This window comes from Micropterus salmoides, unplaced genomic scaffold, assembly GCF_014851395.1.
Source record: "Micropterus salmoides isolate LMB-PRFRI ecotype aquatic unplaced genomic scaffold, ASM1485139v1 Ms_hic_scaffold_4, whole genome shotgun sequence".
NCBI classification, from domain to species: Eukaryota; Metazoa; Chordata; class Actinopteri; order Centrarchiformes; family Centrarchidae; genus Micropterus; species Micropterus salmoides.
Genome location: NW_024043372.1, coordinates 24,287,495 through 24,306,737, shown reverse-complemented (window position 1 = coordinate 24,306,737; position 19,243 = coordinate 24,287,495). Strand labels below are relative to the sequence as shown.

Sequence of the window (19,243 nt, the reverse complement as noted above, 5' to 3'; positions counted from 1 at the left end):
CTGTGTAATGTGCAGCACAGAGCAGAGACACTTTCACTGTCCTACCTTAGCTTTACTTGGTGTGTTGGTACGAGTAGTTTGTGTGTTCTGCGGGAGTCTCCATGCCAACCTGTTGCTGTTGACCACCATTCTCCTAAAAAAAAAAAAAAAGAGGACAGGTTATTTGGAGATGAATCTACTTGATGATTAATGACAATGTGTGAAAATTAGACTTTAGATTAGATTTTATTACAGATACAAAGAAGACGACGGCCTGTATTTTCCCACTGCTCTCCCCACCAAATCAAAGATATTATCTGCATTTGAGTGAACAAACCAAAAAACAGCAGTCAGATTTTTCAGGTAAAATCTGTTTACTAAAAGCCAGTGCACACCACGAGACATATTTACTGAGAGGCATGCCTGACATTTACCTTGTGCTATAAATTAAGGAGTGGTTGAGGTTCATCGACCCAATTCTACCTTCACACCCTTCACACTACTCCTGCCTCTCCTCTCATACCTCCCACTTGATTTCATCTATCCAATCACAGCCGGAGTTCCTGGCTTACTGCTGTGCCTCTTCCCATTCATAAACCTCCACTTTTTATTCCTTAATCACTGTCTTGCTCTTCCTGCAGGCTCCACTATCACTGAGCTCCACCTTACAACAAATGACTCAAGACTCCCCGCAGGCTCAGACACCCTCCTGCAGAGCGCTCAGCCAGGATCTGCTACAGCACTGGAGCACAAACACTGTGGACTCTGCGCCAAACGTCTCCATAAAAAGATTCTGACTCTCATTCTTGAGTGGAAAAGGCTCTTCCAGTTGAATAATGGATGAGCTAATACAGAGCCAGACTGTGGAGGTAATGTATATTAATACAATCATTATGTAATAAACTGTTATCATAAATTAGTCAAAGAGAAAGACAGAAATGCATTCTTTACACAATGTTTTTCTGAAAGCAGGTGCTAAAGCACAATGTAAATAAGTATATATTTAAATAACCAATATTTGGAATAAAATGTAGACTGCTATCGTAGGCTCATGCTACCTCAATAGCTTATTAGGTCTGAATTGTGCCAGCAAGAATTATTTGCTAAACGTTTGTTGTTGCCTAAAGCTCAGCTTTCATGTGGTTGCCAAAGATATCGAACCTTTGATTGAAAGCTGCCCTTTTTAAAAAAACTGCCCTTTTAGACTCAAACTGTCAATAACAAAAAAAATGGAATTTCAGTGGCGGTCAGGGTCAAAAAGCATTAAAATCAAGAAAATATGATCAAGTGCTGAATCTGAGGTTTACTTACAGACAAAGTGTAAGGCCATCAACTTATCAACAATAACAGAAAAAGAGAAACTATATAATAATTTTAAATCTGTCCAAGTCAGTCACATCACGTTTCTGCAAAGACAAATTCAGTAATGACGTGACTCCTGCTTGTCTTGTGTTTCAGTTTTATCTTTCCAAAATAGGACATAAATCAATAGTATTTTTATACCACGGCACTTTTGGGACCTGAAAAAAGACTAAATCTCTGATCATTTTTTTGTATTTATAGAATACAGAAATCATCAAAGCCACTACGCCTGCTTCCATCTGGCATTTAACAACACACACACCTTCCCATGGACACTGTCCAGCTCAGTCCATTTAAAAAATCAGCTCCCCTTGCTTTTGTGCCTTAGCGCTGGCACTCCTTGAAATACATACAAAGAAGACCTGTCGTGCTGAAAGCAGCAGTTTTTTTTAAGCACACACACCCGTCAAGTTTTAGTAAATACGTCCCTATAAGAGTAGTTATTAGTCACCCACTTATATTGAATGTAAGCAGCTGAGGTTGAGGCTTAGCTTCATACCTCTACTGTGACACTGGAGGGAGGCACTGGGGTGTACTGGGGGATGTAGGTCCCCTGCATAGTTGTGTTGGCCGGAATATACTGTAGGGAAGGCAGAGAGGAAAACACAAGTTGTGTGTAATATTTGACATGAATAATTCATCTCAGGACAGTTAGATATGGTGACAATTTTCTGCCTAATGCGTGTGTGTGTGTGTGTGTGTGTGTGTGTGCGTGCGTGCGTGCATGTGATTGGTACTGACTGTGCCCGTGCTGCCCAGGGACAGGTGGTTTAGCTGCTGGGTGAGAGGTCCCATCATGGACGTGGGCTGGATGGACATGGCGTGATCCATAGTTGGAGTAAGAACTGTACCCTGTGAATGCACAGAAACACACACAAACAATCTCTATCACTAATGGAATCACTAACCACCTCCCACAGTGGTTTGAGCACTTAGATTTCAATCCGTCTCAAATGCTTCTCAGTTGCGTTTAAAGCTCTTAGTTTTTTTTGCTAGCGGATAGCTATCTGATCCACCCAAGGCACATAAAGTGGCTAAGTATAAATGAAGTATATGAGGGGAAGTGAAGGTGGTGAAGGAGGGATACTCACAGCTGGCTGCATGAGGTATGACTGATGGTGCATCCAGGATGGGCTGTGTACCTATAGATCAGGAGACACATCATGAAACTCATTTGTTCATCTGTTGCCTTCACAGTCCCATTAGAGCCGTTATTATGTAAGCTTGCAGAGAAAAGTCATGAGAAAGAGATTGTAAAGCCCCTTGTGGCAAATTGTGATTTGTGATATTGGGCAATATAAATATAATTGACTTGAGAAGAGGCAGAACCTGCAGAATTTCCTCCCTGAGTGTCTGTTAACTTGCATAAAGTGGACATAATGAGGGGATTGGCACAGAAAGTTGACATTAAGACATAAATATAAAAATAAAAAGTCAGTATGGCTATTAAAGAAATTAATTTGGATTATAAATACAATGAAATGTCCCACCTGGTAGGATGAGACAGGAGAATGCATGTAGGGTGAGAGGGAAGTCTGGGCGATCATTCGGTTTGGAGCCAGACCGTAGTGTGAGGAGTAGAAGCTGGTGAACAGACATAGCAAAGTCAGAATAAAACACACAACACCATGTCAACAAGCCTCCAACAAGTCTCCAGTTACACAAACAACATCTTTATTCCTGCAATGCCCAGCAGAGGGCAGCATTTTACTAGGGTTTAAGTACTACACTTATTTTCCTGGAGGGTTGGGACTGTTTTCAGTAACTTCATGCATACCACTCACCCATTTTGTAAGGCTGTGGGGTCATACGCAAGCGTCATTCCTCCCTGGGAAAACAATACACAGGATTCAGAACCCGTGAGGTCATGCAAACACTGCTGCAGCCTGTCCCAAAACAGCCAGCTAGCTCACAGCGAGAATAATCAACTTCAAAGCATTTTAACATGTTCTTGCTTTAATTTTCAGCAGGAAATGCAACACACGAGGACAGGAAGTTCACTTTAAGAACCATGAGTTAAAAGTGGCAGCCTCACCGCGTCACCGTCTCTAGCCCAGGGCCTTCCATTCTGGAGGTACTTCCCCTGGTTCTGCCTCTTCTTCTGACCTCCGTCTGCAAACTTACATAATAAGGGCTCTGTGGGCACTGCGAAAGCAACACATGAAATAAGAGAGTGAATTCAGTGTTCACAGTGGAGAACAAGAACACTAAGCTCTGGCACCAACAACAACAATATCAGGTTCCTATAAAACAAAACAAACATTCTACGTACCAGGCACTCCCGGTGGAGTCTTGATGAATTTGCCATTGAAATGCTGGATTATGGCCTCGCACTTCTCAGTTGACTCCATTCTGAAATACAGTCATGTTCAAATTTACTACATGAGCCAGAATTGCACAGACTGCTTTTTATTTATGGTACAACCTGTGCTCAAGTCACCATCATACACCACAATGGAATAGCGCATTATGTCTTGAGTCTGACCTGGCAAATCCCACGCCCCGGCTGGTCCCGTTAGCGTCTCGGAGGATGCGTGTGGAAATGACCTGGCCAAAGGACTTGAGCATGCTCTCCAGCTCTTGCTCATCCATAGACACTGGCAGGTTGGAGATGTAGAGGTTGGTGGGGTCCTGCTCTTGTTGCTATACAGTTAGAGGACAGGAAAATCAGTTCACATACAGATCCTCTTTTTTTTTTACCTAAATGAAGAGATGATTCTTTTCTTTTCATTTCTTCAGGTATCTCACTGGAGGATATGAGCCCAATGCAATATATATTTTAGCACAACACCATGTATTTGCGTTGGGCAAATGGAATATTTCTTGTCACTTTCAGAATCTTTTTCACACAGCAGATATTCCTGTGTAGGCAGTAGTGTGACCTGTCTTTCCATCAACACCTGCCATCACTCTTTGCAGATTAATGCTTCATCATAACCGTGCATCATGTCAAGCCTCATTTTGTGCTAAGACCCGATAAAATGTTTTTAAGCAAATAGACCAATAAATTGAAACCCTGAATAATTTGTCATCCATGTGGCGCCTGTGTCATTGCCTTTACTAAGGCAAAATCCAAATGCACACAAAAATATACAAACACATGCAAATATGAATTTGCCTGCAAAGATAAAGTCACACAGTTTGGAGGGATGTTGTCTAATTAAGAGATCTTGATAGCTGCACGTTAATGAAAGAGAAGAGATTATTCAGAGGCTTATTTTGTGGCACCAGCTTGAAAGTGAAACCTTGTGTGACCGTGCAGAAGCAGACAGGAAGCCAGGCATGAAGTCAAAGAGTACAGAGAGCAACAGAAGCCTGGCAACCAGGAGAGAAGAGGCTGGGCTAAAAAGAGGGGAAGGGAAACAGAGAGTGGATATGGCGGAGGGATGGTGGGAGAAATGAGTAGCTTAAAATGCTGATATTTTATACAGGAGAGAACTGAAAAGATAGGAAGTAGTGGGAGTCTTGAGTAATTTGGGTAATGAAAGAGGAGGATGACAGAAAAGAGAAGAAGGGAAAGAGGGTGAATGAGTGCCTGCTCATTAACAGGCTCTTCTCTTTTGTCAAAATATTGTTTATCTCCATCATGTTCAATTTTGTGCCCTCTTCTTTACACTTACTGCTATCAGATAGCTCTACTACCCACACATAATACACTTTTTCAATTGAAAACTGAACAATAATTCAGTGGATAATCATCTGAACTAGAGTGACCCAAGCACCAAACAGGAGAGGACAGCCAGGAGTCAGATGCTAGTGCAGGTGGGTGCGCGAGTTCAGCCAGATTTGACAGGGGCGAGCCGGTGAGTTTGATGATCCGACAATAAAGATTGAGGATTTTTATGGTATTAAAGTGTGTCAAAAGCTATCGAAAATGAAGATTTACTGCCTATATGAGTAGCCTGTGTTCTCAGGCGTGAGCCACCTGGCAAAGAGATAACCTATTTTCTGTCATAGTCGTCACACTCTGGGTGTGGCAATATGACCATTATGTAACACAGTGGCACACGGCAGACGAGACTAATGGAGTTCAAGGCTCAATGACAATGTAACAAAGAAAAAAGCATCCTTTTTATCCTTCTATTTACCCTTTACCTCTGCCGGTACACACAATATCCCATTTCATATTCATTGTCAGTTGTAGATATGAAAAGGCTGTTGGATGCAGGCCAGGCACATGCGAATGGGATTTGCTGAGGCATCACAGTGCATTTTTTTGTGCGTGCCAGACCCTAGGTGAGCCATGTCTGTTGAGGTGTGTCTCTGTGTGCTTACCAGATTTGCCTGCTTATGTGTCGAGCAGCACATGCGAGCTGACGTCTGAGTTTGAACAGGGAGGTGCTGGGAAGTAAGAAGAGATCTATTTTTAAGTCTCCCATGGTTCCCTTGTCCCTATGCATGCGGCTTCTCTGGGCACGCAGACGGTGGCTGAGTGGCCCGTTCAGGGACTGAGCACACCCTGAGGACAGCGAGCGCAAGGTGTGGCTCATTCTGTTTGCGAACAACACTCTGCAGCAGCCATGGTGAAGGCGCAAACGGGTGAAGCTGCACTTAAGAGTTTGACATAAAACTGATTTTAGACTACTGCTTGTTTTTCCCGACCTAAGGTAACCCAGTGACTGTACCGGCTGTGTATATTTAGGATTTTATAGTGGTTATCAACACCTCTGACTGAGCACATGTTGTCTGGATGAGTCAAGTCTTGGTGTCCAGTTGCACTTTTCGGGTATTGAGATACACAGGATTGTGTGGCAATGTTAGAGAGGAGGTGCAATGAATTTAGACTCTGGCTTTAGTTGCACTAGACTGGTTCAGGTCAGCTGGCAGCGTGGATCTGTTACAGTTATCCAGGGTTGGGCTGAGGGAGACCCTGGTGTTAAATTGCAGTGGGTCTGTTTGGGTACAGGACAAGGAGGAGGGGGCAGGGACACTGGGGTGGAGTGTATTAAGTGCTGGTGTCAGCCCCAGGCTTGGGCCCAGACGATGGACAATGCCAGCCCATTGTGCCTGTCCCATTGACGGTGGGTGTAGTGGCACCCTCCCCTGGGTTCCCTCAATGGGGAGCCTGAGAGCGAGAGGGATCAGCTTAATGGGCCGACAAGAGTTGCTTTGACTGCAGACACTTGGACAAAGAGGGCAGAACAAGCGCTACAACAGGAGCAGGTTAGCAACATACACAAGCACAGAGACAAGGGCGTGAAGGGAATGAAGAGAGAAGGTGGCGAGGAGGGCCGTGAAGAAAGAGGAGACAAAATGAGGATGAAAGGGAAGGCAGTAAAGGATTAACGCAAGTGGTAAAATAACAACAAAAAAAGATTAAAAAGGGAGCCATTTTGCTTGTAGTAGTTATCCTTCTTACAACTGTGCATTAATGGTTCAGCCAATGAAGTATGATGGAATCCACACCTCCCTATAAATCCTTATCTTCAACCCTTGCCAATCAAAGGGTGAGTGTGTGCTTGTGGAGTAAGGGACTATGGCTTATGGTGGTTAAAGTTTAGCAGGTGGCTCTATAGAGATCAATAAATTTTGGAGAGGGGCCAATCTGGAACATAAGGTGAACTTGGGGGTAAAAGAAGTGGTGGTTCTATAAGCTGAACAAGAGGTGGCTAATTCTTACTTTGGCCATTTGAGCCTGGACCCCACTGGACTTCAGAGCTGTAACAGCTTTCTGTGCGGCTGCTGGACTGTCAAAGTCCACAAAGCCATATCCTGTAAAACAGACAAATACATATTAAAGTCGCTGTGGTGTTATTTAGTTTTGAAGAGCTTTCTTGCTGAGAGTTAAGAAGATCAATACCACTCTCATATCCGTCGGTTGAAAATGAAGCTAAAGCAAGGTGACAATTAGCTTAGCTTCGCATAGAATGAGACATTTTTATGCTAAGCTAAGCGTCTCCTGGTTGTGGCTTCATATTTAGCAGATGGACTTAAGATTGATACCGATCTTCTCATCCAAATCTCAGCAAACAAACAAATAAGTGCTTTTCCCAATATGTTGCAATGCTCCATTAACCAAACAGTCCAAACCAGTGAAATAAGTGAAGGTAACAGTGATTACAAAGTCATAATGCCAACTTTCAATCTTATTTTTTTTTTAAATTCCAACCTTAAAACCACACAACTCACCTTTACATTTGTTGGTGGTTTTATCCAAGATGGCCTTGGTGGACACAATCTTGCCATACCTTCAGTGACAGAAAAGAATACAGAAACAGGATCAATGATAGATGAGGTGACTATGGGGCGATGACAGGAACCTGCTTCTACCATATGCATGCCAATCCTGTCACACTTCCTCAGGCTGCATTACAGGCATAAACATGAATGCAAACTCTGTCATGCAATCAATTGTGTCAATCAAGTGTCACAGAAAACTCTGTCTGCCTCCACCCTTCTGTCTGCCGGTGGAGGCTGTAACAGTAACTCTGTTGGTTTCGACAGACAGGAGACAGCACCGTAGGGCCAAAAACAATTTGTTCCAGGCCTGTCTTTACAAACACACACCTCACTCCAAAATCCAGCTCTGCTATCGGATATTTTTACTTCAAATAAAGCTTTAAAGTGCTGTCAGCAGCAGTGTCTGACTCGCAAATACAAATATTGGCTTTCAAGGAAATTTATTGTATGCTCGATCCATTTCACTACATACAAAAGTCATATGGTTTATGAAACATAATAAATCATTGACACCTGTTATTTCAGTCACCGACTGACATGAAAAAGGTCAATCAGCAAAAGAGGACAAGTAATTAATGCATGGATGCAGCATTATAAAACACCCATGGTAAAAAAAAAAGAACCATTTTTAATGCAGTACATGACATGAGTTATGTAAGATGTGGAGACTAATGGAATGCAGTGTTATAAGACATTAGCACTACAGTATAATAGACCTGTCTTTGTCTAGTGAATTTAGCCAGTCAGGGAGGCTGGTGTTCCTCTGTTTGGGCGACATGGTGTCTGGGCGGAATGTACACTGTAACCTGATGCTTCACCCCTCCGGTTCGCCTTCCTTCCCACCACGTCCCTCTCCCTGTCTCTGTTTTTCCACCCTCACATCACAGCGCGCCACTGGGTCCTACAGTCCCACCTAGTTTCAGTGGACACTTGCCCAGATGACTCAGATCTGACTAGACGGCCACAGCAGAGGCCTGTGTCATGACTGACACCGGAGTCTAAAGTATTTATGCTAAAGGGTTGTGGCCTTACCTCCTACAAGTTTTTAAAATGTACATACACATCCAGGCCATGCATCTTTTTTTGAACTAGAAACAGTAGCAGATTTACATGTGAACAAGCTTTATGTCTCCACTTCAGCTGCCATAAATCGTATTACCTTATAATGCCACAATTCAACTCATTTTAAGCTGTGAAAATACACATGAGCAGGAGTCACTGATCTTGATTTTTGTAAATTATGACATTAAGGATAGAGTCAATTTGCAGGAAACTTCTTCACTGCAGAAATTAATAATTTATCATCTGTCGCCAAATAGGCAGATGACCTTTGCATATGTTATGTTTATAGTTTCCCACTGCCATCTAACAACTGCAAAGTGGTAATTAGGCATGAATATATATACACAAGCTTGATATTAATTTAACCCATTAAAGTCCAGCTGAAAGTTCAGATTCCCTTTAGCCATATGTCTTCTCGGAGCACAAATGTAGAGACATTTCAAAATCAATCAGGCACACATGCTGTTGAAGAAAGATTTGTAGTTAAAACAAATCAACATGGTATTCACATATGTGGGGCTCAAAAGGATGAACCATATAAAAAGAAGTTCTTCTTAACCGATATTGGGCATATATTAAGTGAAATTGACTTGCACAACTGAACTTGTTTCAATAGCTAGCAGTGCATTATCAGGAGCAATGTCACTAATATTAAGCCTCAGAATGCATTATTTTGGAAGACCCTGTACTAAAACCCAGAATAATGCACATGTTCTGCAAATAGTTGTATATTCTACAAATAGTTGTATTATTTCTCTATTCACTTTAATATTCTTATATAAATTGCATCGTCTATTCCATATTTATATATTTCTACATTTATTTACCTCAACTATATGCTTGTCTACGTGTAGCACCTTATCACCAAAACAAATTCCTCGTATGTGTGTAACACTACTTGGCAATAAAGCTCCTTCTGATCAAAACCTGGACTGGATTTAGAATTGAATTTAAATGAAAAAGTTCTGTAACTTCTTCTCAAAAGCTTGGAATACTTAGAAGTAGTATTGTTCTGGATCGGGATTATGTGAATTTGTCTTGTGGCTAATAATAAAAATAAGAACAAATAATAGTCACTCTCATGCTGTTCCCTGCTGGCTCTGATTTTCCTGATTTCAAGCTCATACTGCCAGAACAAAAATCAATGAAGTCCTACGGATCAGTCTGAGTTTTAATTAGAGGTATGGGTAAGAAAAACAAAAGCTGTGCTTCATGTTTTGCATAACAGAGATGCCAGGAGAGTTCAAAGATCTGAAGGCAGTGACTGTGTGACCCTCCGCTTACCTCAGCCCCTCTGCTGCAGAACAGCAGCCCACCACACTGTAGAGGCCACAGGGACTTAAAAGACAGCTCTGACCCATATACATCTGTCTGACATTCTTTCCCAGCAGGCCAGGCTACTCTTTTCCCTCTCATTTAAGTTTCCCCTTCAACGGTAGCCCTCCCACCCACCCCTACAGCCTCCGTCCTCTCTCCACTTCTATACCCACCACCCCACAATGACTTCTCTGTCAAATCCACTGCTTTATTAAGTCCCTGTGTTTCACATACCAACCGCAGATTTCACATTTTCTTTGATTGTTCCAGCTTTGATAATCTGTACAGCACAGTCCACACTCAAATATTAACATGACTATCAGATACGAGCCGTGTAAATTTGTTCTGTGTTTGTGAGGCTTCCACATTGAGGGTCAGAAGGGTTCAAATGGAGAATGTAACACAAATATTACAGAGGGAAGGGCTGTGGTACACAAGTCAGGTTTTAATAGCAGAGGCCAGTGCTTGTTCAGTGAGGCGTATGGTTACTGTGAATGACCCATGGAAATGACAGATGTATGGTTAAAGTTCACAGATCACTTCTGTGACGTACAGCATAGCCCTGACCTGCAGCAGCCAAAACCAGTTTGGGTGCTTTATTACTAGGTTTAATCTATGTGTGCGTGTGTGTGTGTGATATTGTACGGCTGACATACTATAGAGGCTAGGCTGTTTGTCTAGGGGTGTGTACCCTATTCAGCCTCACAAAAAGTAAAAGGTTAGATGAGGACATGAGGAGTCAACATGCTGTACCCTTCTCTGGCCCCTTCTCTCCGTCTTTACCCCCGTCCCGTCCTTTCCCCGACTCTCTGCATTCGTTCCTTCTTTCGCCTATTTCCCTCCAAGGCTCAACCATTTTGCTGACAATATCTTGTGCTCCTGTGATTGTCAAGATTTAATCAGACTGACTTCAGTTGTGGTACTTCAGCATCCTTATTCGTTAACCACTTTCCCCCCATTCCTGCCTAAAAAGCTCCATTTTCTGAACATCAAATTATGGCCTTAAACAATTTAATTTCATGTGTTCAGCAGATGAACAGCGTAGCTCCAGACAGTACAGATACTATCTGCTCATGAGAAGTTTGTTACTATGTGACTCTTTCTCCAAGGTAGCTTCAAAGATAACAATCTTTGTTCAAGTTTAGCTGGACTGGAATGTACTATAAGCTAAAGTCTGATTCAATATTAACATACAGCAAGGCCAATGCCGACCCAATCAATGTTTAACAACCAAACTGTGACAATCCTCACACAAACAAATGACTTGTTTGTTTAGAGACTGTACACTGTAGGCCTACTACAAACAATTGCTAAACCTGCCACATCGCTTTACATCGCTCATCTGAAGCGCAAATATACTTCATGCTGGCTATGGACACGTCTTGCCTAAGTCATATTTTACCATTGGCCAATATACCTGCATAGCTTACATATTATTACAATTATGTTAGACGATCTTTTTGAGTTTGTAATCACTTATTTATCCTAAAAAAATAAATCATCAATAGGAATAGTTGGGAAATGTGTTGTTTTGCTACCACACATTTCCTCTTTGCCAAGAGGCCTTTAGCTTAGCTTAGCAAAAAGACTGGAAGCAGGTAAAAATGTTAACCGGGCTCTCTCTCAAGATCTCCAAAATCTGCCTACTATCACCTCTAAAGTCATTAATCAACATGTCCATACAGAAATATTAAACTGAGAGGGATTTCGATCTTCATATCGAACTCTCAAAGAAAGCGAATAAGCATATTTCCCCAAACCTCACACCATTCCTTTATAAATTCCATGATGTAAAATTTGTGAGGTTCAGTCACCATAATAAAACATGTCTGGTATGATGTAATATTATTTCCTATTTCACCTTTCTGTGCACCAAAAATAAATATTTATTTATATCGTCAGTCAGCCATCCAAATAAAACTAAAAGTAAAAAAAAAAACACTCACGGCTGGCAGAGTTTGACCAGGTCTTGGTCCGTGGTCCCCGGATGGAGGCCGCGGATGTACAGGTTAGTTTTACTTAGCTGTTCACCTCCCCCACCGCTGCTATTGCTACTACTGTTGGTGTTGGGACTGGGGGGCGCCATCTGATGGCCGGAGGACACATAGGCCTGCTGCAATAAGAAAGAAACATCAGCATTAGTTTACGGAGTATGAACACATAAACAGGAGCCACTGCCAAAATAGTTTCAAACACCAGCAAACACTGGATATGTACAGTGATGTTAGTAAGTATTCAAAGTGCGAAAAACTCAAGGGAGTGTGTTGGAGATGTTGAGAGATCAGAAAGTAATCCTGCATGAGACAGATGATTATGTGGGAGTTGCGAAAAATTATATCATACAGGCCTCATGTCAACACTCACCAATACTGCTTTCTGGGGGGAATGTGGGGCCTCTTGGCTGCCTACTCCATATAGGGAAAAGGGGCCTCTTATGCTTTCTCCATGTTGGGTAACTTCTTTTTTACTTTTGGAGCCACAAAAAAAAAAAAAATCTTGCGGTGCATATCAAAATCAAAGCTCTAAAGATCTAAAACTAACATTTAAACAGTCTGATGATGCAGAATTATATAATAGACTAAATCTGAGCAATTTTTATACTGCAGCTGTTTCTCTCATTTTACTTCAACTTAGAACAGCAGAATCGCTGCCATCTGTTCAAGCTTGCATTTCTATCCCTCCTAAACCTGCGGAAACCTCATGTTCAACATTGTCTTTCAAACATTTCCCTCTCATACAGTGTCTAAAGTTAACATTTAACAAGATCCTATGTGGCAAGATGCAAAAAACAGGTTTCAGGTCAGTTGCATACAAAGTCCAGTTATCAAAACAGAGCAGGAACCAGGAGAATTAAAAGAGTTGAGTAACAAGAGCACACCAGGAGTTTATCACTACATGACAATGCAGGGTAGCATGCTCATGTTGTGACCATCTGTTATGACCACTACTGAACCTCCTTCTCATTTCTTACGTTGGGTTGTTTTGTCTATGAGAACTAAGTGCCAGGGAATACTAGTCCTAAACTATGGCAGTCAATTAGTCGATGACTCACCACTAGGCACATGAAAGGCGGTTGCGCAACAACCAACGCATCATCTCATCTCCCTATGGGATTGTGGCTCTCCTTGGAGAAATCAAACAAAAGATTGTGTAACCATGCAGAGGAGTATTTTTTATTGGGATAAATGTAGTTTCATTATCATTTTCCCTGTCAAAAATGACCTCTCTCTCTCTCCACGAATAGATCTACTGGCTGCTTTCCAAATAAGATTCAGGCAATAAAAAGCAGCACTTGAGTGCAGAACAGGCTCGCCAGAACTGGGAAATATTTTGTCTGTTTGCTGTGAGAAAATGACGTGAATCACATTAATCTAATAAAAAAAACAGCCAAGTGTTTTAATTCAATGTTGCATACGATGGGATAAAAACAAATATGCTTTTTGACTGAGCTCAGGGCCATGAGGCGAGGCGACAAGAGGACAATGGGTTAATTTTAGGAGAGAGGAGAGGGTCACTGATCAGACTGGTGGTGTTTAGGAAATGCCCAGCAGGAAACCAGCCACGGTCACACCAGGACCACCAGCAACATTGACCAATCCTGCTAATTAGACACCATCCATAAGGCATGCAGCCCTTCTAAGACAGCTCCTCTGACCTCTGTTTTGCTAGCAGCATTGCAGCCACTTCAACAGCAGACTCATTTCTCTAAAGATAATCCTCTCCTCCTCTACTGCTGAAGAAGCCTGAAAAGTTTACATGTGTTTGTTCATGTTAGGCAAGACGGAAACACGACCTGCTCAAAGTAAAACAAAGAAAAGAGGCGTGTCTGTTTTTTTCTTTTGATCTCTCTCATTCCAGGAATATTTACACAGTCCACAAGTTAAAAACTGTAAACGGCAGGATGTACACACAGACTTGAGCATCAGATTCAAGGCATTTTCAGTTACACTCATGGTGAGATCTAGTGAAATTTAAGTATTCAATGTTGCTTTTGTCATGTCAGGAAATCAAAAGTTACAATTCCTAATTTTTAAACTGAACATTGTTGTCAACCTAAATGGCCAGTATAGGATTTTCCTCAAGATTCGGGGAGTTCTTTTTAAAAAAAACATAAACATACATATTATATTTAGTATTTTATCTTCATTTAAAGAAATAAAACCAGAGATGTAGTTGTTTACTGTAGTTCGTTACTGCTTAAAATGAGAAAGCTCCAGATGGATATTTTACACTAAATTCAAAGCAACAAAATAAACTATAGCATAAAACATCTTTTGACAGTGTCAACAAAAAAATTGTCCCTTCTCAAAGAAAGAGTTTGTTGCAGAGCTATTGAATTTGAACTGCATTCTCTTGTACACGTTTCTTTTATCCCTTGTAAATCTGAATAAGAAATAAAGCACCATCCTTTTAATTTAAAAAAGGGTCAGTTCCTTTCTGCCAAAGACTTTCAGGGCCAGCAGGAAACACACAAATACAGCACGAGCCTGCCTGTAAGAGTGTATCTTTCTTGTCACACTGTCACTCATGGTGAATGCATTTTTGGAGGCAGCTAATTTGTGAATGAAAGAACGGGACAGCAGAGACCTATAATCTCATTCACACACTCCTTACCAGAGTGCCAAGTACCAATCAAGCTCCAGACTGTACCAAATCACGCAACAACATCCCTTAAATCACCACTCTGCAACCATGCATGCATGCTTGATTGTAAAAAAAAAATCGTTCAGAGTTGCTTTATTATTGATAAGGATTAAAATTGGTAGGGATCTCAGCAACAAATGCGGGCTGATAACAGATTACCTGTCAATGAAAAGCAATCAGTCAGTAATTACAGACCCTTGAAAGCTCACCTTAGTAAAGTACAAATTGGTACAGTATATATGCTCAGACTCACATAAAAGTACCTTTATTACACTGAGTGCAAAAGTACCTTCACAGTGATCTATGGTTTAGTGTGATATGGTTCAGTGATTACTTTTCAGGCTATTTCAGCGGTCCTTATGTATTTGATACGCATGTTTTCTGTTGAAGACCTATGCTGAAACACCATCGTCTTTCCTTTACATTAGCTGATCAGTAGTTACTGAAGGAGCAACAAAAGCTTAGAAAGAAAGAAATCAGGTATCCAGTCTAGGACACCAAATTATGATGGGCCAAAGAGATGTCTTCAAATTGTTTGCTTGGTCCGACCCACCGTCCAAAACCAAAACAGAGGACGCTAAGAAGAACAGAAATAAAAATTTTAAGCTTAAAATTTAAATGTGATGAACAAGATAGATCACGGATTATTGTAGATAAAAGATGCCCGCACAGTCTTACACAATTCTGATGACAGTTCAGATAAAAACATTTCTCCTCCTCTGCTGAAGCGCTCCAAATTCATAACAGAAGGCTCAGGAACATAACTGGATATTTTTAGGATCAAACTAAAGATAAAAATCAAGAACATTTCTATAAATAAAACCATTTCCTCTTTCTTGATGTAAACTTACATCAATACTCTGAAGCTGCCAGGAAGTGTCTTTCGCAAATACTGCATGTTGTTGGTGCTGACTGACTTTAATCTCTCAATACATCAGAAACAGCCATTTTTATTTAAGTGTTAACATTGAAATAATCAAATGACCAGTTTAAGTGATCGCTACTGTATCTCTTTGTCCATCCAACCCTTTCTTTAGTCTCACTCCACCTCTGTTGTTATCTCTCTGTCCCTCCCTGTGGAGGCTTCACCAGTCGACCCCAGTTTGACCCATAGAATTCCCTGGATTTCCTGGCTGATGGGGGGTCTGTCCGCCTTCCCATGTCCTACCTGTCTGCTCCCCACTGGAGCGCCTGTCTCCTCAGGCGGGAAAGAGCCATGACTGCCCGACCAGCTGTCCGACTCACATGCTAATGCACAGATTTATGGCCTGCCTGAATGAGGACGCAGCTTCCAGCTTGTATAGAATTACGCTGCTGAGCTTCTGCTTTGCACCAGCTCCACTTTAGGACCAACAAGGAAAACGAGCCATGGGAGAAATAATTTGATATTTACAGTCTTCAATTCTGATGCATCAACAAACATTTTGGATATTTGATTCTAAAACCAAATCATTTCCTGTTCGCCTTGTTGATCAAAATGATACCAACTAGGCCTTATAAAGAAATGAAAGTAATAATGAACATTAGTTAGAGATCCAAGGAAAAATGGAAATGGAATTTTTTTTAACATTAGCCGAGGGTTAGATTAGGACTGTATCTAGTAAAGCAGTTGGCTGCAGTATGGCGGCAGGCAGGAAATCCTGTGTGTCTGCTCCTGATCTTATCACACGGCCATATGAATGAGGAGCTCTGCATTCCAACCAGGTGACAGGGACACCAAACTCACGTCCAAACTCGTTCCTGAATCCTCCTTCCTTTCGGTCTCTAACCCTCCCCTTCCTTTTGGCTTTTAATAGCTAGTCTTCAAACTGTCTGCCTGTTAATATTGTTGATCACACCTTGAGTCATATGCACAGTGCAAATGCACATGCATGCATAGCTTTTAAGCCGGGTCAGGTGGCCAGAGCTGGGAAGCTTAGAAACAGATACCTACAAACACTGGCCCTCAGCTCAGCCAGAGATCCAACAAACGGTGAGGCACACAGTGTGTCTGGCATCACTGCAGTACTTGGCATCGGATTTCTGACAGCTGTGCTTTCTCCAAGGACTCTGTCTCCCTTTCTACCTGTTCACCTTGGCTGGTTCATGTGACTGGCACTGAAGTTGGGGACCAATCCAAAACATCTGACACATTAAACAAAGAGATAGATAAACATATACCTGGCGGACGGCCAGAGGGACAAAGGTACGGGAGAGTTCAGTGAGGATAAACTCCCTGCAGCGGAACAGCTGGATTATTGCACAAATGGAAAGGTAGTCCAGTAGACAGCAATTACTTGTGTATGTAATGTATTTCCTCTTGTGGAGTTGTTACAAACATGCATTTACAAGCATATTTAGCAATTATCTTTGGCATATAAAAAATCTAACTAAAGCGAGATGTCATTATTTCAGCCTGACTGATACTGGATTATTAAGGGAAGATACTTATCAATATTTAGGAGTTCTGATGACAATATACATTTGCGGATAGTAATTTTTTAAACCTAAACAAATAAACACACAATCTTGATACGGATCCCTTAGATGTTTTTTTTTAAAACTTTTGTTCGTGACTAAGATACATACTGAGCGGGACATTATAGTGTTTACAGTAGTGGTCGGCAATAGGTGGCCCGCGGCCCGCCAGCAATAATATCTGGCCCGCGGCCAGATTGCTTAGATAGCAGATAGCAGAAAAATAAAAAATAAAAAAACTGATACCGGCTGGTGCTGAAATAGATTTCAGTCATGACACATACAGTTACTCACACAATCAATTCCTCTTAAGTGATTGTGCCTCCAAAATAAAAGCGTGAGAACTTTTTGTGTAGCAATGCTTTATGACAAGTTTATTGAGAGCTTTTACTTTGAAGAGTTCTGAACGACATTCAAAAGGGACTCTGGCTTGCTTTACATACCTCTGAAAAAGCCATCAGTTAACGTGTGATTGGATTCCCCTGAATTTCCTCAGGGAAATGAAAATAAGCGTCCACAGGTTTATGAATGTGGATCAAACACTGGGACGCACACAAACTGCTGCACATGCTTTATTGTGAGCATGTGCAAAAGTGTCCGTATAGGCCTAATCAATTTAACAAGGAAGAAAAAAAAATATCCTCAGTTAGTTGGAATCAATCTTACAATCTTCCACACGGGAGTACCACACAGTACTGACTGAGCTAAACATGCACTCAAATATACAAAGATTTGAAATAATTTCACTTTGTTCGGGCCCGCCATGTAACAGCTTGAAAAAAAATTGTCCCGATGCCAGACATCTTTGCAGACCGCTGGTTTACAGTGTAAAAATCAACTTTCTATCTGTCTATTGCCGGCAACAAAATTTTAAGTGCCACAGCCTCCCTGTCTTACCTTACATAGAAAATCTATGCAGTGAGGTATGCAGATTAAAATTTTTAGAAAAGAGACTACTGGTATTGGATCAGTGGTTGTTAACAGCTACCCTAATTTGAGAAATGGGTATGGGGAATAAAAATGTAAATAAAATTTACTTTAATCACTCTAGTCAGTATCTTTGTATTTAGCTGCCCTTTGCTGCGGGGCAGGTCATGTACAATTGTTTGATCTGAGCTTGTTTGATGAGAACAGCTGCCCACTGCTGCTGGAAATATGATTAATGAGAACTATGAGACTCAACCACACTATAAACATGTAAGCTGTAAAATCAAAAAACTAGCTAAAAGGCTAAAATGCTATGTGGAGCTGCAGACTTGTCACTGGCGGTGAATTCCACATAATCATTTAATTCCAAGTTCATATATTGATGGATGACGCTTTAAAGATTCAAGGTGTAAATATGTATTTACAGCATGTATCAGTGTGTTGGTATGCACACATCTTCTTCCATTTGTGTCCATTTCTTTGTCCTTCTATCATTATTAAAGGTTGTCCTGTTTGTTTTCACGTCTCCATTGAAATAGCAGTTGCAGAGCTCTCATCAACAGAAACAAATACTCATTACGTTAATCTTTACTAAGTGCATGTTTTAGGTGGAATGTTAATGTGGTGTAATGAATGAGTGAGTTCAAATGTTGAATGTTTTAAATGGATGCTTAGCTTTTTATTTCAGTGACATGCTTTCTATTTTCTATTCAAAGGAAAATGTTTGAAAAGTGTTTTTCCATTGCTTTTGCCCATTTACTACAACTACACGTCACTGTTTAAGTCTAACACATGTTTTAAGATTGATTTGATTCTACCTCCCAGATGGTTGGTTTCAGTTCATGTCAGAATGATGAAAAAATATACTTGTACAGACTTGAATCGTGGTTGACAGACTGTTGATATAGTAATCATTCACACTGAACATTTAGTTTGTTCTACTGTTTCTGGTCAAAGTCATTTCTGCAGGGTAAAACAGTCATCTTTGGTGCAATTCAAGGACACTTGACATCTGACATTTGACATGACTGATGACTTTGAGATTAGATAGTGGCTGACTACATTTCTGACTACAATGATCCTGCGTGCAATCATTGAAAAGATGCTTTGTCGTTTCTTTCATGAACACAGGTTGCTGTTTAGAAACCTGTCTCAGCAAGTCTCATTATTGAGAGTGTCAAATGTTTATATAGGGAAACAAATGCAAGTAATACTATATATAAACGACATGGTGATACAAAAAAAGAAGGAAAAATAGGGGATAAATATTGCTATATTGATTTTGCCACCACTCACTTAAGTTTTATTTACTAAT

The 19,243-nt window shown here is 41.0% G+C and overlaps 1 protein-coding gene across 1 annotated transcript in view; it reads right to left on the bottom strand.

Moving 5' to 3' along the window:
• Positions 1–19,243, bottom strand: part of LOC119885641 (RNA-binding motif, single-stranded-interacting protein 2-like) — a 28,462-nt gene that overhangs the window by 4,760 nt on the left and 4,459 nt on the right. Inside the window, exons 2-13 of the mRNA XM_038695768.1 lie at positions 11,847–12,013; positions 7,471–7,529; positions 6,962–7,053; positions 3,827–3,984; positions 3,614–3,693; positions 3,377–3,486; positions 3,126–3,169; positions 2,832–2,925; positions 2,433–2,483; positions 2,083–2,193; positions 1,841–1,921; positions 46–133 (exon numbers count right to left, since the gene is read on the bottom strand). Coding sequence (XP_038551696.1) covers positions 53–133; positions 1,841–1,921; positions 2,083–2,193; positions 2,433–2,483; positions 2,832–2,925; positions 3,126–3,169; positions 3,377–3,486; positions 3,614–3,693; positions 3,827–3,984; positions 6,962–7,053; positions 7,471–7,529; positions 11,847–12,013 — 1,128 coding nt within the window. The 3' untranslated portion in view covers positions 46–52. The remainder of the gene's footprint in view (positions 1–45; positions 134–1,840; positions 1,922–2,082; positions 2,194–2,432; positions 2,484–2,831; positions 2,926–3,125; positions 3,170–3,376; positions 3,487–3,613; positions 3,694–3,826; positions 3,985–6,961; positions 7,054–7,470; positions 7,530–11,846; positions 12,014–19,243) is intronic.